At 47.2% G+C, this 25,179-nt stretch overlaps 1 protein-coding gene across 1 annotated transcript in view; it reads left to right on the top strand.

Annotated features, from left to right (window-relative positions):
• Positions 1-25,179, top strand: part of pcdh15b (protocadherin-related 15b) — a 1,128,636-nt gene that overhangs the window by 1,084,399 nt on the left and 19,058 nt on the right. Inside the window, exons 35-37 of the mRNA XM_078413191.1 lie at positions 22,729-22,750; positions 22,886-22,924; positions 23,990-24,063. Of these exons, the coding sequence (XP_078269317.1) occupies positions 22,729-22,750; positions 22,886-22,924; positions 23,990-24,063 (135 nt within the window). The remainder of the gene's footprint in view (positions 1-22,728; positions 22,751-22,885; positions 22,925-23,989; positions 24,064-25,179) is intronic.

The following is a 25,179-nucleotide window of genomic DNA, read 5'->3' as shown; positions in this document are numbered from 1 at the left end:
TAGCTACAGATGGTCGGACAAGTTGGCCTCATGATCAACATAGTTTAGTCAGATTGATCATTTTAAATCTGCACGCACTCCGTTATCATCAGTTTCAGTTTAGTTTATTGCCACGTGTACCGAGGTACAGTGAAAAGCTTTTGTTGCGTGCTAACCAGTCAGCGGAAAGACAATACGTGATCACAATCGAGCCATTCACAGTGTCTAGATACATGGTAAGGGAATGGCATTTAGTGCAAGGCAAAGCCAGCAAAGTCCGATCAAGGATGGTCTGAGGGTCGGCAATGAGGTAGATAGTAGTTCAGGACCGCTCTCTGGCTGTGGTAGGATGATTCAGTTGCCTGATAACAGCTGGGGAGAAACTGTCCCTGAATCTGGAGGTGTGCGTTTTCACACTTCTATACCTTTTTGCCCGATGGGAGAGGGGGGGGGGGGGGGGGGGGAGAAGAGAGAGTGGCCGGGGTGCGACTGGTCCTTGATTGTGCTGCTGGCCTTGCCGAGGCAGCGTGAGTTATCGAGGCACAGTATCCATGTAACTGTTATATTATTTTATAAGATGCAACATGTCTTTATATTGAAAATAAAGGATGAACCTGCTCAGGGCTTTGTTACTGTTTACCCAGCGCCTGTTTTGCTTTGAATGCCCAGCTTATTTATGCAGCACAGCCAAGTGAATATGCAAAGTGAACCGTCCTCTGATGTATTTCACCAGTAAAGGTGACATATGGTCACAAATCTGTATGGATTATGCTTTACATTTTCGACAAAAATTGACAAGGACGGTGAATGCATGAAAACAGTTATTCAGTAGGAGAACATAAACAGAAACTGTTTATTAGCTGCTCAATAATTTAATATTAATGGTCGCCGTATGCGGTTTTGGTTTTGACAGAATAATTGAAAGGTAAAAGATGAATATTAGCCCTAGTGTCTATTTTGCTGTAGTATTTAGTAATCATTTAAAACATAGGATGCAAAGCAAGTTTAATTACTGAGACACGCTGCGTATTATGATGCTAATCTGTCAATTCCAGCATTCATTTCATTTCGTGTAACATTACAATATACAGTTGATAAATAGAATCATAAATGTTTCATTGTGTGCTATTTGATCTTTTATTTGCCTACTTTTAATGTGCTATCATTGCTCATAAACGCTCTGACATCTTATCATAAACATGTGTACTGAACCTTGTTTACTGGTGTTGTACACATTTAAAATGTCCGCTTACGACTTAATCGTGTTTTAATGAGATCATGATAGTTCAATACTTTGCAATATTCACTTCCATCATCATTACTCACTAGCGTTGATTGTAAAAACATGAGCTGTTCATACATTTGTTGCTCTGTGATTGTAAAATGTTCAGGATTTATAATTTTTCTAAAAGGCGATGTGGAATTTTACTGAAAAGCAAAGTAATGATCGGTGTCGTTTGCTATGTGCTCTCCAATTGCCTAAAGTATAGAATCATGCGAGGAATAGATCGGGTAGATGCACAGAGTCTCTTGCCCAGAGTAGGTGAATCGAGGACCAGAGGACATAGGTTTAAGATGAAGAGGAAAAGATTTAATAGGAATCTAAGGGGTATCTAAGGGGTAACTTTTTCACACAAAGGGAGGTGGGTGTATGGAACAAGCTGCCAGAGGAGGTAGTTGAGGCAAGGACTATCCCAACATTTAAGAAACAGTTAGACAGGTGGTACATGACAGGACAGGTTTGGAGGGATATGGACAAAACGTGGGCAGTTGGGACTAGTGTAGCTGGGACATGTTGGCCAGTGTGGGCAAGTTGGGCCGAAGGACCTGTTTCCACACTATGACTCGATGCCTGACTGAACATGTTGAAAATTTGAAATATTAGGTGAATGGGATTTTTACTTTTTTTTTTAGATTTTAGAGATACAGCGCGGAAACAGGTCCTTCGGCCCACCGAGTCCGCGCCGCCCAGCGATCCCCACACATTAACACTATCCTACACACACTAGGGACAATTTTTACATTTTACCCAGTCAATTAACCTACATACCTGTACGTCTTTGGAGTGTGGGAGGAAACCGAAGATCTCGGAGAAAACCCACGCAGGTCACGGGGAGAACGTACAAACTCCGTACAGACGGCGCCCGTAGTCAGGATTGAACCTGAGTCTCAGGTGCTGCATTCGCTGTAAGGCAGCAACTCTACCGCTGCGCCACCGTGCCGCACAAGTTCTTTCCTTCTCCTCTCTGGTTCTATGTCATCCCACTTTTGCATCCACTCCCTACACACTGGGGGCAATTTGCAGAGGCCAGTTAACATCCAAACTGCATGTAGAATCATAGAGTTGTACAGTGCGGAAACAGGCCCTTTGGGCCAATTTGCCCACACCGACCAACATGCCCCATCTTCCACTTTATCATCCACCCCTTCCATTGCATGGGCAATTAGCAACAACCGACAAACCAGCACGTCTTTGGGATGTGGGAGGAAACCGGAGCACCTGGAGGGAACCCACGCGGTCACATGCAAACTCCACACAGACAGCACCCGAGGTCAGGATTGAACCCAGGTCTCAGGTCTCTGAGACGGCAGCTCTACCAGCTACGCCACCCTGCCACCCTCATGTTTTACCAAATAAGGAACATCAGTGGTCAACTGTGTCTTTAGTCGATTTACAGTAATGCATTCCATTAAAATAAGAATTTTAATATGTGGCGCAAAAATTCCCATAAAATCCACAGCAGACACTATCGGGCACAACGACAAGAATCTCACTTTGAAAAGGAGTGCTGAATATTGGATGGCATGTAGACTTAGCAATTCATGGTAGGCACATGGATTTTAGTGTGGTTTAGAGGCACAGCGCGGAAGCAGGCCCTTCGGTCCACCATGTCCGCACTGACCAGCGATCCCCGCACACTAACACTACCCGACACACACCGGGGGCAATATGACATTGACACCAAGCCAATTAGCCTACAAACCTGTACGTCTTTGGAGTGTGGGAGGAAACCGAAGACCTCGGAGAAAACCCACCTGGTCACGGGGAGAAAGTACAGACAGCACCCATAGTTGGGATTGAACCCGGGTCTCTGGTGATTTAAGATGGCAACTCTACCGCTGCACCCAGGAATTCTTCAGGGAATGGAGGTATATGGATTACGTGCAGGTAGAGGAGATTATTTGTAATTGGCATCATGTTCAGCATGGGCATGGTGGGGCAAAGGGCCTGTTCCCGTGCTGTTTTATGTTCTATATATATATAAATATAAATAAATATATAAATAAAACAGTGGATCGCAGGTTACAGCCAACTCTGGGTTAATTTGAACTCCTGGAGCAGTGTGTAGGAAGAATTAGAATCACTTGAGACTCACGCTGGCCTTACGCCACATTGCAGCAGGCCAAAAACGTTTTATCTTCACTGACTTTTAAGTCAGCCAAGGCTCCTGCTGTTGGATGGCCTACATTTTTGTTTTAATCAGTCGCACGGCAAGGATTTAATTGGCATTATGAATATTTTTATTCGTGGCCATGGAAGGCAGAGATGGGGATTGAACCTGTCAACGATGCCCCCGACATCCTGAAGAGTGGACTCCTACTCGGCAGGTGCAGGAATGTCACGCTGGCCAATACGGCGCCTTCCCTCCTTCCCCCCCGAGAGTATTAGTCTGTAAATTATAGCAACAGAGTTAGGCCATTCGGCCCATTGAGTCTACTCCGCCATTCAATCACGGCTGATCTACCTTTCCCTCTCAACCCCATTCTCCTGCCTTTCTCCTGGAACCTTTCACGCCCGTACTAATCAAGAACCTGCCAATCTCCGCTTTAAAAATACCCAACGATTTGGCCTCCACAGCCGTCTGTGTCAATGAATTCCACAGATTCACCACCCTCTGGCAAACCAAATTCTTCCTTTCTAAAGGTACGTCCTTTTATTCTGAGGCTGTACCCTCTGGGCACAGACTCTCCCATTCTGTGAAAGTTCTGCAGTAGGTTCTCACCAAAGATACTAGAGGAACAAGGTAGACCACTCGACCCTAAAAACCGTAGTACGTCGTGATGCCCTTTAAGTAGGCAGAAACTTGCAGAAACATTTTAAAAGAAAAATAACAAAAAACTGTGAATTGATGCATAGAAACATAGAAACATAGAAAATAGGTGCAGGAGTAGGCCATTCGGCCCTTCGAGCCTGCACCGCCATTCAATATGATCATGGCTGATCATCCAGCTCAGTAGCCTGTACCTGCCTTCTCTCCATACCCCCTGATCCCTTTAGCAAAAAGGGCCACATCTAACTCCCTCTTAAATATAGCCAATGAACTGGCCTCAACTACCTTCTGTGGCAGAGAATTCCACAGACTCACCACTCTGCGATATATTCTGCATTTTAATGGCATCATCACACGTACTGTTCCCCCAAAACACTGATTACACTGCGAGAGGCATAGCGAACGGCGGGTTTTCCCTACTAAAATGGCTCCTTTGCGTACTGCACTTCAGTATCGGCGACTTCAACGGAGTGGTCCATCTTGTTCCTCTAGTAACTTTGGTTCTCACCTCTTCGGTGATCACTGATTTCCCCCAGTCCTCCCCATCTTCTCCGGATCCTCTCATTGTGATCTCCCAATGGAGCCGCTACCTCACAGCACCGGAAGACCCAGGTTCGATCCCGACCTCGGGTGCTGTCTCCACGGACATAGACAACAGGTGCAGGAGGAGGCCATTCGGCCCTTTGAGCCAGCACCGCCATTGAATGTGATCATGGCTGATCATTCTCAATCAGTACCCCGTTCCTGCCTTCTCCCCATACCCCCTGACTCCGCTTTCCTTAAGAGCTCTATCTAGCTCTCTCTCGAATGCATTCAGAGAATTGGCCTCCACTGCCTTCTGAGGCAGAGAATTCCACAGATTCACAACTCTCTGACTGAAAAGGTTTTTCCTCATCTCCGTTCTAAATGGCCTACCCCTTATTCTTAAACTGTGGCCCCTGGTTCTGGACTCCCCCAACATTGGGAACATGTTTCCTGCCTCTAACGTGTCCAACCCCTTAATAATCTTATACGTTTCGATAAGATCCCCTCTCATCCTTCTAAATTCCAGTGTATACAAGCCTAGTCGCTCCAGTCTTTCAACATATGACAGTCCCGCCATTCCGGGAATTAACCTAGTAAACCTACGCTGCACGCCCTCAATAGCAAGAATATCCTTCCTCAAATTTGGAGACCAAAACTGCACACAGTACTCCAGGTGCGGTCTCACTAGGGCCCTGTACAACTGCAAAAGCACCTCTTTGCTCCTATACTCAACTCCTCTTGTTATAAAGGCCAACATTCCATTGGCTTTCTTCACTGCCTGCTGTACCTGCATGCTTTTGCACATTTTTCCCCGTGACTGGATAGGTTTCCTCCCACATCACAAGGACATGCAGGTTCGTACGTTAATTGGCCTCTGTCTAAAATTCTCATTCTACAATTGCCTCTCGTTTGTAAGGAGTGGATGTGGAAGTGGGATAACATAGAACTAGTGTGAACGGATGATCGATGGTCGGTGTGGACTTGTCTGACCGATCGGCCGGTTTCCATGCTACATCTCTAATCAATAAAGGCTAGAGGCTCTACAACCACCAGCTTATTGGATTCTCCATGGGTTTAGTTTAGTTTAGAGATACAGCACAGAAACTGGCCCTTCGGCCCAACGAGTCCATGCCGACCGACAATCCCCGCACACTAACACACTAGGGACAATTTACAATTATACCCAGCCAATTAACCTACAAACCTGTATGTCTTTGGAGTGTGGGAGGAAACCGGAGATCCCGGAGAAAACCCACACAGGTCACATAAGTCATAAGGTCATAAGTGATAGGAGTAGAATTAGGCCATTCGGCCCATTAAGTCTACTCCGCCATTCAATCATGGCTGATCTATCTCTCCACCCTAACCCGATTCTCCTGCCTTCTCCCCATAACCTCTGCCATCTGTACTAATCAAGAATCTCTCTCTGCCTTAAAAATATCCACTGACTTGGCCTCCACAGCCTTCCGTGGCAAAGAATTCCACAGATCCACCACCCTCTGACTAAAGCAATTTATCCTCATCTCCTTCCTAAAAGAACGCTCTTTAATTCTGAGGCTACGACTCTCCCACTAGTGGAAACATCCTCTCCACGTCCACTCTATCCGAGCCTTTCACCATTCTGCACATTTCAATGAGGTCCCCCCCTCATTCTTCTAAACTCCAGCGAGTACAGGCCCAGTGCCGACAAACGCTCATCATGGGTTAACCCACTCATTCCTGGGTCACGGGGAGAAGGTACAAACTCCGTACAGACAGCACCCTTAGTCAGGATCGAACCCGGGTCCCTGGCGCTGTAAGGCAGCAACTCTAACGCTACGCCGCCGTCCTGCCATTTTGTTTGGATAGAGGATAATTCAGCACCGCTTTTCAAAGTGAGATTCTCTTCATTGTCTCCTCAACATCAGTGCATCTTGTGCCGTTTTCTCTCCGGTGAAGGAACCCATCACCTCCCCCTTTCTGTACAAGACCACCACCGATTTCCCAATCCCTGGTGGTCCGGCACCTCCTTTAATCCGGACAAAATTACGAGAGCGCACTTGAAATCCCCCCTCCCCCCCGGAAGCCCCCCCGAAAATGTGGCACCTAGGCCGGGTGTGGCGGCCGATCTCAATCTCATCGGGACTTCCACGGCCGATCGGCGGTCCGAATCTGCCCTCCTGCGGCCGGGGCTCTGGAACTCCGGCCCGGCCCGAGCCGGCAGATCCGTTCCCGTAGCCGACTTCCGAGGCCGACTTTGCGGGCCGTTATCTCGGCTCCTCGGCATACCAGGCGGACAGTTCGACTCCTCTCCGAGGCCGTGACCTCTGTTGGTCTGGCAAAATCGATAATCCGGAAAGGCTCTGGGACCAAGGGCGCCGGAAAATCAATAATCAAGATGGTTGGTCAGTGTGGACTTTGTGGGCCGAAGGGCCTGTTTCTGTGCTGGTGTCATTCAATACGGGCGGCACGGTGGCGCAGCGGTAGAGTTGCTGCCTTACAGCGAATGCAGCGGCGGAGACTCAGGTTCGATCCTGACTACGGGCGCCGTCTCTGTACGGAGTTTGTACGTTCTCCCCCGTGACCTGCGTGGGTTTTCTCCGAGATCTTCGGTTTCCTCCCACACTCCAAAGACATACAGGTATGTAGGTTAATTGGCTGGGCAAATGTAAAAATTGTTCCTAGTGGGTGTAGGATGGTGTTAATGTGCGGAGATCGCTGGGCGGCGCGGACCCGGTGGGCCGAAGGGCCTGTTTCTGCGCTGTGTCTCTAAATCTAAATCTAAATACTAAATGTAGCAGAATCTGAACCCACTTCTATAAATGTATATAAATGTAACTTAGCGGATCAGGCAGCATCTCTGGAGAGAGGGAATGGGTGACGTTTTGGGTCGAGGAACCTCCTTCCGTCTGTGGTGGCTCTGTTGTGCTGACTCTGGCGAGGGTCCAGGGGAGATTTACAAGAATGACCCCAGGAATGAGTGGGTTAGCATATGATGAGCTTTTGATAGCACTGGGCCTGTACTCGCTGGAGTTTGGAAGGTTGAGGGGGGACCTCAACGAAACTTACAGAATAATGAAAGGCATAGATGGAGTGGGTGTGGAGAGGATGTTTCCACTGGTGGGAGAGTCTAGGACCAGAGGTCATGATAGCCTCAGAATTAAAGGGCGCTCTTTTAGAACGGAGGTGAGGAGGAACTTCTTTAGCGAGAGGATAGTTAATCATTGGAACTCATGGCCACAGAGCGCTGAGGAGGCCAAGTCAGTGTATATTGTGAAGGCAGAGACAGACAAATGCTTGATTAGAACGGGTATCAATGGTTATGGGGAGAAGGCAGGAAAATGGGATTAGGAGGCAGAGATCAGCCACGATTGAACGGCAGAGTGGACTCGATGGGCCGAATTGTCTAATTCAACTCCTATAACTTATGAATTTGTGAATCTCGCTTGACTATCACAGAAGGATCTTTAGTTACCCTCAAAGCATTATTCCCTCAAAGCTGACATAACGCACAAAGTTACCGAATAGATGATATGATGATGATTAAAAGCCAATGACATTCATTAATACTTATTTCCATGTTGCTGAGTTAAGCAGGCCCTTTCAAATGTTAATCCATTCCTGCCACGCATTGATAGATTAATTCAGCGTAATCATCCATATGTACACCATCTAAATATCATACCACGAATAACAATAGACAATAGACAATAGGTGCAGGAGGAGGCCATTCGGCCCTTCAAGCCAGCACCACTATTCAATGTGATCATGGCTGATCATTCTCAATCAGTACCCCGTTCCTGCCTTCTCCCCATACCCCCCTGACTCTGCTATCCTTAAGAGCTCTATCTATTGACTATTGACTATTGACTATTGACTATTGACTAGCTCTCTCTTGAATGCATTCAGAGAATTGGCCTCCACTGCCTTCTGAGGCAGAGAATTCCACATGGTCTTCAAAAGTGGTTTATGCCATTACCTGTTTCCGTGAAATTAGAAGCGTTCAGCCTTAGTTCCCAGAGGATCTGCAGAATACAAATTGCACACGTGGTTAAAAAAAAAATTCCCTTCCTTCACTGCTTTGTAAAGACTCATATTTTTAAAACACTTCGAACATAATGAATTGTTCCCAGCGCAATAAGATTTGACAAGATATGACACGGAGCACAGGCAGCCAACTGAAAGCTTGATGAAATTGGTGTGGCTTTGGAGAGCATCTGAAAGAAGTTTTAAGTCAAGTCAAGTTTATTTGTCACATACACATACACGATGTGCAGTGAAATGAAAGTAAGGAATTCTTGACCATTGGAACTCAGGATCAGCTTCTTCCCCTCTGTTGCTTCAGAACGGCCCTCCACAAGTCAGAGCAATGTCCGATTCACCTCTGCCCCATTGCGGACATTGGACTCTGACTGTGGAACCGATGGGCTGCAATGCTGAGAACTGTATTCTGCACCCCTGTCTCTCTCCTCCTTTGGTCTGGCGACTGAGCCTGAGTTTGGCTTGACTGCATTTAGGTATCGTCTTATCCGATCTGATTTGATAGAGTGCGAAACAAAGCTTTTCACGGCACTTCGGGGGCACGTGATAGTCCACCGCCTCAACTCCAGCGAGGACAGGCCCAGAGCTTTTTAGACAATAGACAATAGACAATAGGTGCAGGAGGAGGCCATTCGGCCCTTCGACCCAGCACCGCCATTCAATGTGATCATGGCTGATCATTCTCAATCAGTACCCCGTTCCTGCCTTCTCCCCATACCCCCTGACTCCGCTATCTTTAAGAGCTCTATCTAGCTCTCTCTTGAATGCATTCAGAGAATTGTCCTCCACTGCCTTCCGAGGCAGAGAATTCCACAGATTCACAACTCTCTGACTAAAAAAGTTTTTCCTCATCTCAGTTCTAAATGGCCTACCCCTTATTCTTAAACTGTGGCCCCTTGTTCTGGACTCCCCCAACATTGGGAACATGTTTCCTGCCTCTAACATGTCCAACCCCTTAATAATCTTATACGTTTCGATAAGACCGCCTCTCATCCTTCTAAATTCCAGTGTATACAAGCCTAGTCGCTCCAGTCTTTCAACATATGACAGTCCCGCCATTCCGGGAATTAACCTAGTAAACCTACGCTGCAAGGTTTTCAAGGAATTCTCGTCATACGTTAACCTAATCATCCCCGGGATCACTGTCATGAACCACCCCTGGGCACCTCTCCAATCCCAGCACATCATCCTTCCTCAGATATGGGCCCCTTCAGCCCACGGAGTCCACGCCGCCCATCGATCACCCGTTCACGCTAGTTCTGCGTTGTCCCACTTTCTCATCCACCCCCCCCCCACCCCCCCCCCCCCCCCCCCTACAGCACTCAGGACAATTTACAGGGGGCCAATTAACCTGCAAAGCTGCACTTCAGAGCAGAAGGGATGAAATATCATCGTAAGAAGCATCACAGTTTATTCAGCTCACACCGATTAGATGAAACATTAAAAAATTGGTGCAAGAGTAGGCCATACGGTCCTTCAAATCAGCACACCCATTCAATATGATCATGGCTGATCATCCAAAATCAGTACCCCGTTCCTGCTTTCTCCCCATATCCCTTGATTCCGTTAGCCCGAAGAGCTAAATCTAACTCTCTCTTGCAAAACATCCAGTGAATTAGCCTCCACTGCCTTCTGTGGCAGAGAATTCCACAGATTCACAACTCTCTGGGTGAAAAAGATCTTCCTCATCCCAGTCCTAAATGGCCGACCCCTTATTTTTAAACTGTGACCCCTGGTTCTGGATTTCCCCCAACATCGGGAATGTTTTTTTCCTGCATCTAGCCTGTCCAAACGGCTTAAGAACTCTATATGTGGTCTCAAATTTCCGGCACAGACAATCACATCTGTCCAAAGCTTTACCATGCATTCCTGCGCTTTTCAGGAGGTTTGGAACAGAGAAAAGATTTAATTTCACATTTCTTGGCCAAAGAGTATCAGATAAGGAGAGGAAAATCGAACAGAGGAAAAAAACTGGAGGAAGGGATGTAGGTGGAACGAGACAAGGGGGAAGGAAAAGAGGGAAAAGACGGAAATGAAGCACTCTAGTGTAGAGCTGTGGGATGCCATACGTGATAGGAGCAGATTTAGGCCATTCGGCCCATCGTGTACTCCGCCATTCAATCACGGCTGATCTATCTCTCCCTCCTAACCCCATTCTCCTGCCTTTTCCCCTCCACCCCTGACACCCATACAGATCAAAAATGTTATCTAGTGTAGGAAGGTATCACAAAATGCTGGAGTAACTCAGCGGGTCAGGCAGCATCTCAGGAGAGAAGGAATGGGTGACGTTTCGGGTCGAGACCCTTCTTCAGACTTCAGAATGTTATCTATCTCTGCCTTAAAAATATCCATTGGCTTGGCCTCCACAGCCTTCTGTGGAGGCCAATAATTCCACAGTTTCAGCACCCTCTGACTAAAGAAATTACTCATCTCCTTGCGAAAGGAACGTCTTTTAATTCTGAGGCTATGACCTCAGAAAGGGAGAGTCCTAGACTCTCCCACTAGTGGAAACATCCTCTCCACATCCACTCTATCCAGGCCTTTCACTATTCTGTATGTTTCAATGAGGTCCCACCCCCCTTCATTCTTCTAAATTTCAGCCAGTACAGGTCCAACGCCGTCAAATGCTGAAGATCGCTGTGGGGATCGCTGATCGACGCAGACGCAGTGGGCCAAAGGGCCTGTTTCCGCGCTGTATCTAAAGTAAACGAAACTAAAATCATTTGCCAAGGACAATAATGGATTGAAGTCATTATCGTCATCATCCTATACCATCAACTCACCGAGGTTCCCTCCTGCTCTTTCTCCGAGACACGTTTCATGTGAGCACTGCCCCGATCGTGGAAAGCGAGCTCTTCTCCACATATTTTGCAAAGACAAAACAGAAAATGGGGCGCAGCGGTAGAGCTGCTGCCTCACAGCACCAGGGACCCGGGTTCAATCCCGACTACGGGTGCTTGCCTGTAAAGAGTTTGTACGGTCTCCCTGTGGAGGCCAATTCACTGGATGTTTTCGAGAGGGAGTTAGATTTAGTTCTTACTAAACCAAGTGGACCCGTTGGGCCCAAACCTCTCCTGCATTGGAACAGCATCCTCTCCTCCCCCTCCCCTCTCCCTCCCTCCCCTAGTGTGCAATAAATCTAGCCAAACTCAGAGAGAGAGAATATCTGTCCTTCTCTCCCTCCTCTCCATCTTTTTCTCACTGTCTCTTTCTCTCTCTCTTTATATATATATATATATATATGTCTTTCTCTCTCCCTCCATTTCTCTCTCTCCCTCTCCCTCTCACACTTCCTCCTTCTATGTCTCTCTTTCTCTCTCTCTCACTCCCTCTCTCTCTCTTTCTCCTTTTTCTCTCTCTCTCTCTCTCTCTCTCTCTCTCTCTCTCTCTCTCTCTCTCTCTCTCTCTCTCTCTCTCTCTCTCTCTCTCTCTCTCTCTCTCTCTCTCTCTCTCTCTCTCTCTCTTTCTCCTTTTTCTCTGTCTCTCTCTCTCTCTCTCTCTCTCTCTCTCTCTCTCTGTCTGTCTCTCTCTCTCGCTCTCTCTCTCGCGCTCTCTGTCTCTCTCCCTCTCTCTCCCTCTCTCTCACTCTCACTTTAAAAGATCACTGATGGTTTGAATGAAGGCCACTCACTGCATAAGAGCCTGAGGGGTGATGAAGGTGCAAAGTTTAACGGCATTAATTGGAGTTTACTCAAGCTTAGCTGTGGAAAGTCTTCTCTCTACTTCGGGCATTTCCATCTCAGTCAGTTAACGGCTGTTAATAATTATTAATCTAATTATTAATCTAATTCTCTGTACCTCAGCTGCTCATAGTTTTCAATTCTTTCAAAGCTGAGTAACTGGATGTCCAGTTAAATCCAGATATAACCAATTCAGTAATTCAGAAACTTTCATATAGGTCAAATATTTCATGTTAGGTAAATTATATTAAAAGCCAGAATAATTTCCCAGTTAAGCATTGGATCAGTTTTAATTAATCACCTCGGCAAATTGCACATATGCATTCGTAGTTACCCTATTATCGTGCTAAACACAATCAACTTTAACTGTTCTGCTCTGATGTCGTGTGTCTCCTTGTCAAACAGCTTTTAATGAAGCAGCTTTAGCGGTATTGGACTTCACACCAGCACAGTGGGGCAGCTGGTAGAGCCACTATCTCACAGCGCCAGTGACACAGTTCCCATCCTGAACCTCGGGTTTCTGTCTGTGCGGAGTTTGCACGTTCCCCCCGTGAGCGTGTGGGTTTCGTCCGGGTGCTCCGATTTCCTCCCGCATCCCAAAGACGTGCGGGTTTGTCGGTGAATTGGTCCGCTGTAAAATTACCCCTTAAGTGGGTGCAAACGTTGGATGACGTAGGGCTAGTGTGAACCGGTGATCGATGGGCATCATGGACTCGGTGGGCCGAAGGGCCTGTTTGCAGGCTTCATCTCCAAACCTCAAACCTATCCCATCTCTACCATTCTCAAAGCCAAAACATTACGACCACTGACAGGCGAAGTGAAGAACATTGATTATCTTCTTACAACGGCACCTGTCAAGGGGTGGGATATATTAGGCAGCAAGTGAACAGTCAGTTCTTGAAGTTGATGTGTTGGATGCAGGAGAAATGGGCAGGAGTAAAGACCTGAGCGACTTTGACAAGGGCCAAATTGTTATGGCCAGACGACTGGGTCAGAGCATCTCTGAAACGTCAAGGCTTGTGGGGTGCTCCCGGTCAGCAGTGGTGAGTACCTACCGACAGTGGTCCGAGGAGGGGCAAACCACAAACCGACGACAGGGTGTTGGGCGCCCAGGGCTCATCGATGCGCGAGGGCAACAAAGGCTATCCCGTCTGGTCCGAACCCACAGAAGGTCTACTGTGGCACAAGTCACAGAAAATTTTAATTGTGGTCACGGGAGGAATGTGTCACAATACACAGGTGCATCGCACCCTGCTGCGTATGGGGCTGCACACGGAGGACCAACAGCATATTAGGCAGGTGGTCATAATGTTTTGGCTCATCAGGTCATAATGTTTAGGTTGATTGGTGTATCTTCATAACCACATCAATTTTGGCCACTTCTATCTTTGTTGCCTTGAAACAAGCCTTTGAACACCAAAGGGTAACATGTTCTGGTGATGATCAGTGATCAGTGAAAACATCATAAATTGGTCGGATTGTTTAGGTTTATTGTTGTCACGTGTACCGAGCGAGGTACAGTGAAAAGCTTTGTTTCGCATCAAGAGTCAGGACAGTCAAGAGTGTTTCATTGCCATATGCAAATTCTTACTTGCAGCAGAATATGTAAAGTCTGAAGAGGATGTTTCCACTGGTGGGAGAGTCTAGGACGAGAGGGCATAGCCTCAGAATTAAAGGACGTTCTTTTAGGAAGGAGATGAGGAGACATTTTTTTAGTCAGAGGGTGGTGAATCTGTGGAATTCTTTGCCACAGGAGGCTGTGGAGGCCATCAGTGGACATTTCTAAGGCAGAGATATAGATTCTTGATTAGTACGGGTGTCAGAGGTTATGGGGAGAAGGCAGGAGAATGGGGTTAGGAGGGAGAGATGGATCAGCCATGATTGAATGGCGGAGTAGACTTGATGGGCCGAATGGCCTAATTCTACTCCTGTCACTTATGACCTTATGACCTTACAAAGGATTGACCGGGATGGGACAACTTTTATAGACAATAGACAATAGGTGCAGGAGGAGGCCATTCGGCCCTTCGAGCCAGCACCGCCATTCAATGTGATCATGGCTGATCATTCTCAATCAGTACCCCGTTCCTGCCTTCTCCCCATACCCCCTGACTCCGCTATCCTTAAGAGCTTTATCTAGCTCTCTCTTGAATGCATTCAGAGAATTGGCCTCCACTGCCTTCTGAGGCAGAGAATTCCACAGATTCACAACTCTCTGACTGAAAAAGTTTTTCCTCACCTCAGTTCTAAATGGCCTACCCCTTATTCTTAAAATGTGGCCCCTGGTTCTGGACTCCCCCACCATTTTCCATTATATCGGTCGCTTATCCAAGGCAGTGTGAAGGGTAGACGGAGTCAATTGTGTCGGTGATGGAACAGCATCGGGAGGTCAGAGTGGGAATGAACTGGGCAACTCAATGTGGGATGATAGACCAGGTAGGCCATCGAACACCTGTGTCATGCCAGCCGTACCTTATCCCCAGTTTCGCATTCACTCCCTACGCAATTGGGGGCAATTTACTGAGGCCCTTGTGATGGGATGTGATGTGAAGTGGGAGGAAACTGCAACACCCGGAGGAAACTCACGCGGCCACAGGTAGAACGTGCGAACTCCGCGGAGACGACACGTTACGATACGATAGGACGTTATTTATCCCAGGAGCAAAAATTGGTCTGCCAACAGTCATTAAGCACAACAAGATCCATGAAACATGAAAATTAAAGTGATGAGTGGAAAGTTCAGGATTGGGGACGTGCAAAGATTGGGGAGGGGGACAATAGACAATTGACAATAGCTGCAGGAGGAGGCCATTCGGCCCTTCGAGCCAGCACCGCCATTCACGGTGATCATGGCTGATCATTCTCAATCAGTACCCCGTTCCTGCCTTCTCCCCATACCCCCTGACTCCGCTCTCATTAAGAGCTCTATCTAACTCTCTCCTGAAAGCATCCGGAGAATTGGCCTCCACTGCCTTGGGGAGAGGGGGGGAGGGGGGAGGGGGAGGGGAGCCAGTCTACCTGATGACAGAAGAGGGAGGAGTTGTACAGTTTGACAGCCACACGGAAAAAGGTTCTCCTGTGACGTTCTGTGCTGCACCTTGGTGGAACCAGTCTGTTGCTGAAGGCCCTCCTCTCATTCCTTCTCTCCAGAGATGCTGCCTGTCCCGCTGAGTTACTCCAGCATTTTGTGTCTATCTTCTGTTGCTGAAGGTGCTCCTCAGGTTGACCATTATTAAGGGGTTGGACACGTTAGAGGCAGGAAACATGTTCCCAATGTTGGGGGAGTCCAGAACCAGGGGCCACAGTTTAAGAATAAGCGGTAGGCCATTTAGAACGGAGATGAGGAAAAACTTTTTCAGTCAGAGAGTTGTGAATCTGTGGAATTCTCTGCCTCAGAAGGCAGTGGAGGCCAATTCTCTGAATGCATTCAAGAGAGAGCTAGATAGAGCTCTTAAGGATAACGGAGTCAGGGGGTATGGGGAGAAGGCAGGAACGGGGTACTGATTGAGAATGAACAGCCATGATCACATTGAATGGCGGTGCTGTCTCGAAGGGCCGAATGGCCTCCTCCTGCACCTATTGTCTATTGTCTATTGTGAAAGAGGTGAGCACCATTACTTTTGAGGGCTCAAAAGAATAGATTTGAAGTTAGGACGAATAGTTTATAAACCAAATCGGCAGAGATGAAAAGAGGAGGAAAGAGGATTAGATTTATCAGCAGCATAGCAATAAGAAGCAGCCATGCTGAGAACCACACTGGGAATAATAGATGAACTCATAACTTTTAAGATGGTGTATCATTTGATGATGAAGGGATGCTTCAATAAATTTTGATACAGCCATTAAAACGATCACAATTTTTGTTCATAAAATGTTTTCAACATAAAACGTAATAGGGCGGTAGGGTGGCGAAGCAGTATAGTCGCTGCCTTACAGCGCCAGAGACCCAGGTTCAATCCTGACTACGGGCGCTGTCTGTACGGAGTTTGCTCCGGTTTCCTCCCACGCTCCAAAGACGTACAGGTTTTTTAGGTCAATTGGTTGCGGTAAAAATGACAAGTCGTCTCCAGTGTGTAGAATATCGCTGGGACTCTTTTAGGATTTGGACCCAGTGACAATGAGGATTTCTAAATGGGGGTGGCGTGCGATTCGGATACGGACAGAGAGAGGGCGGTGTTCCCGGGCGCTTTTACGCTCGTTAGTGGTAACAAAAGTCATGCCTTTGGGAAGTGCCGTTGGAGGAGCCTTTGCGAGTATTCGTCCAGCATTTTGTTGACTGCACACACTGTGGGCAACTGAGTAGGAGAGGACATTCACATTTTAACGCGTTGAATAGGGTGTGTGGATAGACCAGCCTGCTTCATGCTGCATGCTGTCGAACTTCTCAAATGGAAATTCAGCCTCCTGGTTGATCCGCTGCCTCACAGCGCCACAGACCCGGGTTCGATCGTGACCTCGGACTTCAGATCAATCTCGGTCTCCTGCCACCTGCAGAAGTTTTTGATTGACTCGGCAATTGTGGGCTGCATCAGTGAGGGGAGGGAAGCTGAACACAGAGGTGTCGTCAACGACTTTGTTGAGTGGTGTGGGCCGAATCACCTGCAGCTCAATGCCGACAAGACTAAGGAGTTAGTGGTCGACTTTGGGAGGAGAGGAACGTCCCTGGTCCCCTGTCTCCATCAATGGTGTGGATGTGCAGTTTACCAAGCAGGACAAGTACCTTGGGGTGTACCTGGACAGAAAACTGGACTGGTCCAGGAATGCATTGGCCCTGTACAAGAAGGGAGAATAGACAATAGGTGCAGGAGGAGGCCATTCGGCCCTTCTAGCCAGCACCACCATTCAATGTGATCATGGCTGATCATTCTCAATCAGTACCCCGTTCCTGCCTTCTCCCCATACCCCCTGACTCCACTATCCTTAAGAGCTCTATCCAGCTCTCTCTTGAATGCATTCAGAGAATTGGCCTCCACTGCCTTCTGAGGCAGAGAATTCCACAGATTCACAACTCTCTGACTGAAAACGTTTTTCCTCATCTCAGTTCTAAATGGCCTACCCCTTATTCTTAAACTGTGGCCCCTTGTTCTGGACTCCCACAACATTGGGAACATGTTTCCTGCCTCTAACGTGTCCAACCCCTTAATAATCTTATACGTTTTGATAAGATCCCCTCTCATCCTTCTAAATTCCAGTGTATACCAGCCTAGTCGCTCCAGTCTTTGAACATATTACAGTCCCGCCATTCCGGGAATTAACCTAGTAAACCTACGCTGCACGCCCTCAGTAGCAAGAATATCCTTCCTCAAATTTGGAGACCAAAACTGCACACAGTACTCCAGGTGCGGTCTCACTAGGGCCCTGTACAACTGCAGAAGGACCTCTTTGCTCCTATACTCAACTCCTCTTGTTATGAAGGCCAACATGCTGCAGATGTTCTATCAATTGGTGACGGCCAGTGCCATCTTCTTCATCTCCCCAGGCGTGTGCTGGGGCAGCAGGGCGAAGGCCGCGGACGCCAACAGGATTAACAAGCTCATCAGGAAGGCTGGCTCCGTCCTGGGGGCGGAGTTGGATTCACTGGAGGTGGTCTTGGAGGGAAGGATACTCCTAGATCTGCGGAGCATTTTGGACAATACATCTCACCCCGTCCGAGACACACTGGTCAATAGACAATAGACAATAGGTGCAGGAGGAGGCCATTCGGCCCTTCGAGCCAGCACCGCCATTCAATGTGATCATGGCTGATCATTCTCAATCAGTACCCCGTTCCTGCCTTCTCCCCATACCCCCTGACTCCGCTATCCTTAAGAGCTCTATCCAGCTCTCTCTTGAATGCATTCAGAGAATTGGCCTCCACTGACCTCTGAGGCAGAGAATTCCACAGATTCACAACTCTCTGACTGAAAAGGTTTTTCCTCATCTCCGTTATAAGTGGCCTACCCCTTATTCTTAAACTGTGGCCCCTGGTTCTGGACTCCCCCAACATTGGGAACATGTTTCCTGCCTCTAACGTGTCCAACCCCTTAATAATCTTATATGTTTCGATAAGATCCCCTCTCATCCTTCTATCGCACTTCTATCGCCCTGACAATCACACAATGCCACTCTTCAAGCTTTCAAAACACTACTTATCATTAAATCTCTGAATCCCAATTTACTGTACATTCTCCTGTACATTTTTCAACCCTGCTGAACCCATGTTACAAAGGTTCATCACGGAAACGAAACAAGAGAGTCCTTTCTAGTTTCTCCATTGTCCCAGGAAGGGCAGCACGGTAGAGTTGCTGCCCTACAGCGCCTGAGACCCGGGTTCGATCCTGACTATGGGTGCTGTCCGAACGGAGTTTGTACGTTCTCCCCGTGACCTGCGTGGGGTTTCTCCGGGTTCTCTGCTTTCCTCTCACACTCCAAAGACCTACAGGTTTCGAGGCTAATTGGCTGGGTAAAATAGTAAATTGTCCCTAGTGTGTGTAGTACAGTGTTAGAGTTCGGGGATCGCTGGTCGGCGCGGACTCGGTGGGCCGAAGGGCCTGTATCTCTAAACGATACCAAATGAACCTACTATAAATTAGCCACTCTGAATTTTGACCCGACATCAGTTCTCCCCTCCAGAACCACACTTATCAGTAGCTAAATCAGTAACCTGGTGGGAAAATCATTTTTCAAAGCACTGAATAATATTAGTAGAAAGCAAAGATACTACAGGAGCAAGTTAGACCACTCGACCCTAAAAACCGTAGTACGTCATGGCGCCATTTTAGTAGGCAGAAACTTGCGGAAGCATTTAAAAAGAAAAATAACAAAAATCTGTGAACTGATAGACGAGATATATTCTGCATTTTAATGGTATCATCACACATACTGTTCCCCCAAAACACTGATCACACTGCGAGAGGCATAGCGAACGGCGGGTTCAGCATACTAAAATGGCGGACGTTACGCTCCTTTGCGTACTACACTTCAGTACGGGCGATTTCAACGGAGTGGTCCATCTTGTTCCTCTAGCATCTTTGGTAGAAAGGAACTGCAGATGCTGGTTTAAACCGAAGATAGGCACAAAATGCCGGAGTAACTGAGAAGGGTCTCAACCCGAAAACGTTACCCATCCCTTCTCTCCAGAGATGCTGCCTGTCTCGCTGAGTTACTCCAGCATTGTGTGTCGACCCTGCTGAATGATATCAAGCCATTTGAGCTGTGCATTGGTTTTATTTTCTTCTGAACAGGGAAGGGTTAAAGTCTGATTGACTGGTTAATCATTAGAGTGCAGCCTTTAATGCCTCACGCATAGGTTAGCATAATAAAATAGTCTGCATCGGCCTTTCAAACAAATTAAGTGCATCACTGTTTGAGATGCCAGATGTAAGATAATATTAAGTAGCCTTTTTGTAAACCTCAAATTATCCTCCTTGATAAATCTACATATTAATTCCTCATTACTTTCGCATCAGAGGACAATTGAAATAATTTAGTTTTGATCATCGTTTGCTTGCATTGAATTAGAATTTTTGGCCTTTGCAGAAAATTTCATTCACAATTATCATCAATCATGAATCACACCATCATATCCCTTCCAAGGCACCCAAATGTTTTCTTTGAATTATTAGGCATGGTTTGTTTTTTTAGGAGGGGGAGGGGGGGTTTCCTTTTAAATGTAAATTACAGTAGCAGATTAGAGGTTGCAATTTAAATCGAGGTGATTTATAATATCCTGAGATGTTGCCTTTGCATTTTCCTAGTTGATAATATCACATTTAAAACAACATCCACTGCCCACGAAGTTGCAATACGTCATGTGTGATTGTTTTGAAAAAGCACTTAGGAATATTACTCTTCAAAATCAGGGCACTTCATTCTCCACTGAAATTAAGTGCTTCCACAAGAATGGTCTAAATCACGTCTCATTTGTGTTTATTTGCCGTGGTTAGCTAAGTGACTAATCATTCGGAGCTGTTGCACTTTGCTGCATAGAAACCTGCATTATCCAAAAATATACAGTGATATTAGCATTGTACGCCATTCTCTGTCATGCCAATGCAGTGCAAGCGAGTCTGAAGAATGGTCCCCGACCCCATGCGTCACCGATCCATGTTCTGCAGAGATGCTGCCTGACCCGCTGAGTTACTCCAGCACTTTTGTGCCTTTCTGTAAACCAGAATCTGCAGTTCCTTGTTTCTTCAGGATTATCCGGCATGGTGGCGCAGCGGTAGAGTTGCTGCTTTACAGCGAATGCAGCGCCGGAGACTCAGGTTCGATCCTGACTACGGGTGCTGCACTGTAAAGAGTTTGTACATTCTCCCCGTGACCTGCGTGGGTTTTCTCCGAGATCTTCGGTTTCCTCCCACACTCCAAAGACGTACAGGTATGTAGGTTAATTGGCTGGGTAAATGTAAAAATTGTCCCTAGTGGGTGTAGGATAGTGTTAATGTACGGAGATCACTGGGCGGCACGGACTTGGAGGGCCGAAAAGGCCTGTTTCCGGCTGTATATATATGATATGATATGATATGATAATATTATAGTCCATTCGAAGGTATTTATTCACAAAATGCTGGAGTAACTCAGCAGGTCAGGCAGCATCTCAGGAGAGAAGGAATGGGTGACGTTTCGGGTCGAGACCCTTCTTCAGACTGATATTATAGTCCAGGACTAAATGAAGTGCACTTGATACTCAGTCCATATTGCTGATTTTGATTTAGGCTAATCTAAAACTAAATAAGGAGTTTGCCAAAATTCATCTTTTTTTAAAAATGTTCCGCAGTTAAGCTGTTTAAATATTAATTAACCATAAAATAATGGCTGATGTTGATCACCTTGTTAAATGTAAAATGAATTGCTAGTTTTCGGAGCAGAATAAGGCCATTCGGCCGGCCCATCAAGTCTACTCTGCCATTCAATCATGGCTGATCTATCTTTCCCGCATTCTCCTGCCTTCTCCCCATAACCCCTGACACCCTTACTAGTTAAGAATCTGTCAATCTCCACCGGCTGTGGCAATGAATTCCATAGATTCACCACCCTGAGCCCAACCAAAGAAGTTCCAAAGAAGCGGTGCTGGCTCGAAGGGCCGAATGGCCTCCTCCTGCACCTATTTTCTATGTGTCATCTCCTGTCTAAAGGTACATCCTTTTATTCTGAAGCTATGGGCTCTGGGCTCAGACTCTCCCACTAGTGGAAACAAACTCTCCACATTCACTCTATCCAGGCCTTTCACTATAAGGTAGTCAAAGAAATTACTGTGCATGAATACAATCAATCCATCCACAGTGCACAGATAAAGGTTAAAGGGTACAACATTTAGAGCAATAGACAATAGACAATAGACAATAGACAATAGGTGCAGGAGGAGGCCATTCAGCCCTTCGAGCCAGCACCGCCATTCAATGCGATCATGGCTGATCACTCTCAATCAGTACCCCGTTCCTGCCTTCTCCCCATACCCCCTCACTCCGCTATCCTTAAGAGCTCTATCCAGCTCTCTCTTGAAAGCATCCAACGAACTGGCCTCCACTGCCTTCTGAGGCAGAGAATTCCACACCTTCACCACTCTCTGACTGAAAAAGTTCTTCCTCATCTCCGTTCTAAATGGCCTACCCCTTATTCTTAAACTGTGGCCCCTTGTTCTGGACTCCCCCAACATTGGGAACATGTTTCCTGCCTCTAATGTGTCCAATCCCCTAATTATCTTATATGTTTCAATAAGATCCCCCCTCATCCTTCTAAATTCCAGTGTATACAAGCCCAATCGCTCCAGCCTTTCAACATACGACAGTCCCGCCATTCCGGGAATTAACCTAGTGAACCTACGCTGCACGCCCTCCATAGCAAGATATAACATATGCAATTTTAAAAAACCATGAGGCACTGCAGTAACTCAGAGGGTCAGTCAGCATGTCTGGGGGGGTGGACATGGAAATGGCGACGTTTCTGGTCAGGACCCTTCTTCAGACTGTCTCCATCTCTATCTCATGCAATATTGACCTATTTCTTTTCTAGAATGAAAGTTCACAACTGCAACCTATAATCTGTGATATTTAATGCAAAAAGTTATTAGCAAACAACTCCGGCACAGTGGCGGGGCGGTAGAGTTGCTGCCATGCAGCGCTTGCAGCGCTTGCAGCGCCGGAGACCCGAGTTCGATCCCGACTACGGGTGCTTGTCTGTACGGAGTTTGTACGTTCTCTCCGTGACCTGCGTGGGTTTTCTCCGAGTTCTTTGGTTTCCTCCCACACTCCAAAGGCGTACAGGATTTGTCGGTTAATTGGCTTGGTGTAATTGTAAACTGTCCCTAGTGTATGTGGCACAGTGTTAGTGTGAGGGGGATCGCTGGTCGGCGCGGGCTCGGTGGGCCGAAGGGCCTGTTTCCGCGCTGTATCTCCAAACTGAACAAAACTAACATTATTATCTTCATAATGGCTTCAAATTAAAACCTTGATCGCATCTTAAAAATGTTCCTTGTTTCTAATTCTTTCCAGGAGAGGATATGGACAACAAGAGGTAAGAATCATCTTCGTGTACATCCTCCGGCTTCATATGTTTAAAAATCATTGAAAGAAATTGCTGCCCTTATCTGTTTTACCACCTCCTGCTTTCTCTTTGTTTTTGTCTTTTCCTGTCACCACTCTTTTCCAGCAACAGCAATTACTGAGGCCCTCACTGCTCAGACCTGAGGTAAAATAATCTGTCTGTAATTAGTCACGGTCTTCGTACGGCCTTATATATACACCGATCAGCCAAAACATTCTGACTACTGGCAGGCGAAGTGAATAACATTGATTATCTTGTTACAATGGCACCTGTCAAGGGGTGGGATGTATGAGGCAGCAAGTAGCACGGCACGGTAGCGCAGCGGTAGAGTTGCTGCTTTACAGCGAATGCAGCGCCGGAGACTCAGGTTCGATCCTGACTACGGGTGCTGCACTGTAAGGAGTTTGTACGTTCTCCCCGTGACCTGCGTGGGTTTTCTCCGAGATCTTCGGTTTCCTCCCACACTCCAAAGACGTACAGGTATGTAGGTTAATTGGCTGGGTAAATGTGAAAATTGTCCCTAGTGGGTGTAGGATAGTGTTAATGTGCGGGGATCACTGGGCGGCACGGACTTGGAGGGCCGAAAAGGCCTGTTTCCGGCTGTATATATATGATATGATATGATAAGTGAACAGTCAGTTCTTGACGTTGATGTGTTGGACGCAGGAGAAATGGGCAGGAGTAAAGACCTGAGCGACTTTGACAAGGGCCAAATTGTTATGGCCAGACGACTGGGTCAGAGCATCTCTGAAACGGCAAGGCTTGTGGGGTGCTCCCGGTCAGCAGTGGTGAGTACCTACCGACAGTGGTCCGAGGAGGGACAAACCACAAACCGGCGACAGGCAGGGTGTTGGGCGCCCAAGGCTCATCGATGCGCGAGGGCAACGAAGGTTATCCCGTCTGATCCGAACCGACCGAAGGTCTACTGTGGCACAAGTCACAGAAAGTTTTAATGGTGGTCATGGGAGGAATGTGTCACAATACACAGTGCATCGCACCCTGCTGCGTATGGGGCTGCACACGGAGGACCAACAGCATATTAGGCAGGTGGTCATGATGTTTTGGCTCATCGGGTCATAATGTTTTGGCTCATCAGTGTATGTACCTACATTCTGAACGTCTACTTTTCAATGTTCTGACTTGATTGGGGGATTAATTCAACGGCACGTGAACACAAAACGCTCATTATGTTGCTTGTTTGAACGGCAGGAGCTCTCAATGGAGTCTGGCATTGACCCTGGTCAGGACTACTATGCACAAGATTACTACAATTATGAGCCCGGGTAAGCAAAATCGCGAGCAGTACATCAAATGTATTCACACATAAATCTGTCACATATAATCGCAAACGGTTGGCTGTATTACAGAGAGTCTTGGAGTTCAAGGGGCCTTTTGGATAGGCGCGTGGAAGTGCAGGGAACAGAAGGATGAGGTTAGTGTGGGAAGGAACTGCAGGTGCCGGGTTTAAACCGAAGGATCTTATTGAAACATATAAAATTCTTAAGGGGTTCGAGTAGCTAGATGCGGGAAGATTGTTCCCGATGTTGGGGAAGTCCAGAACCAGGGGTCACAGCTTAAGGATAAGGGGGAAGTCTTTTAGGACCGAGATGAGAAAACATTTCTTCACACAGAGAGTGGTGAGTCTGTGGAATTCTCTGCCACAGAAGGTAGTTGAGGCCAGTTCATTGGCTTTATTTAAGAGGGAGTTAGATGTGGCCCTTGTGGCTAAAGGGATCAGGGGGTATGGAGAGAAGGCAGGTATGGGATACTGAGCTGGATGATCAGCCATGATCATATTGAATGGCGGTGCAGGCTCGAAGGGCCGAATATCCTACTCCTGCACCTATTTTCTATGTTTCTATGATAGACACAAAATGCTGGAGTAACTCGGCGGGACAGGCAGCATCTCTGGAGAGGAGGCGTGGGTGATGTTTCGGGTCGACACCCTTCTTCGGCAAATGGTTCTTGTGCAGGCAGATGAGATGACTTTAACTTGGCATCATGCTCAGCACAAAGATTGTGGGCCGAAGGGCACATTCATGCGCTGTGCAGTTCTATATGCTATTTCCTTCTGACAGACAAAGAGGTCATTTTGGTCCATTGAAGTCCGTGGTTTCTCAGAATGATCCCACTCACTCATTGACTCTCCCTACAGCCCGTTCTCCTCATGTTCCCATCCAGATTCCATCACCCCCATTCACTAGGAACAATTTGCAAGTGACCAATAAATCTACTAGCCTGCACAACGTTCTGCGATATGGGAAGAAACCGGAGCACCCAGGGGAAACCCATGAGGTGCCAACTCCTCACAGAAAGCAACAGAGGCCCAGGACTGAACTGTAGATGTTGGTTTACCCCGAAGATAGACACAAAATGCCGAAGTATCTCGGTGAGATGCT

This window comes from Rhinoraja longicauda, chromosome 16, assembly GCF_053455715.1.
Source record: "Rhinoraja longicauda isolate Sanriku21f chromosome 16, sRhiLon1.1, whole genome shotgun sequence".
NCBI classification, from domain to species: Eukaryota; Metazoa; Chordata; class Chondrichthyes; order Rajiformes; family Arhynchobatidae; genus Rhinoraja; species Rhinoraja longicauda.
Note: the sequence above shows the minus strand (reverse complement) of the source record. Positions and strands in the feature narration are given on the sequence as shown.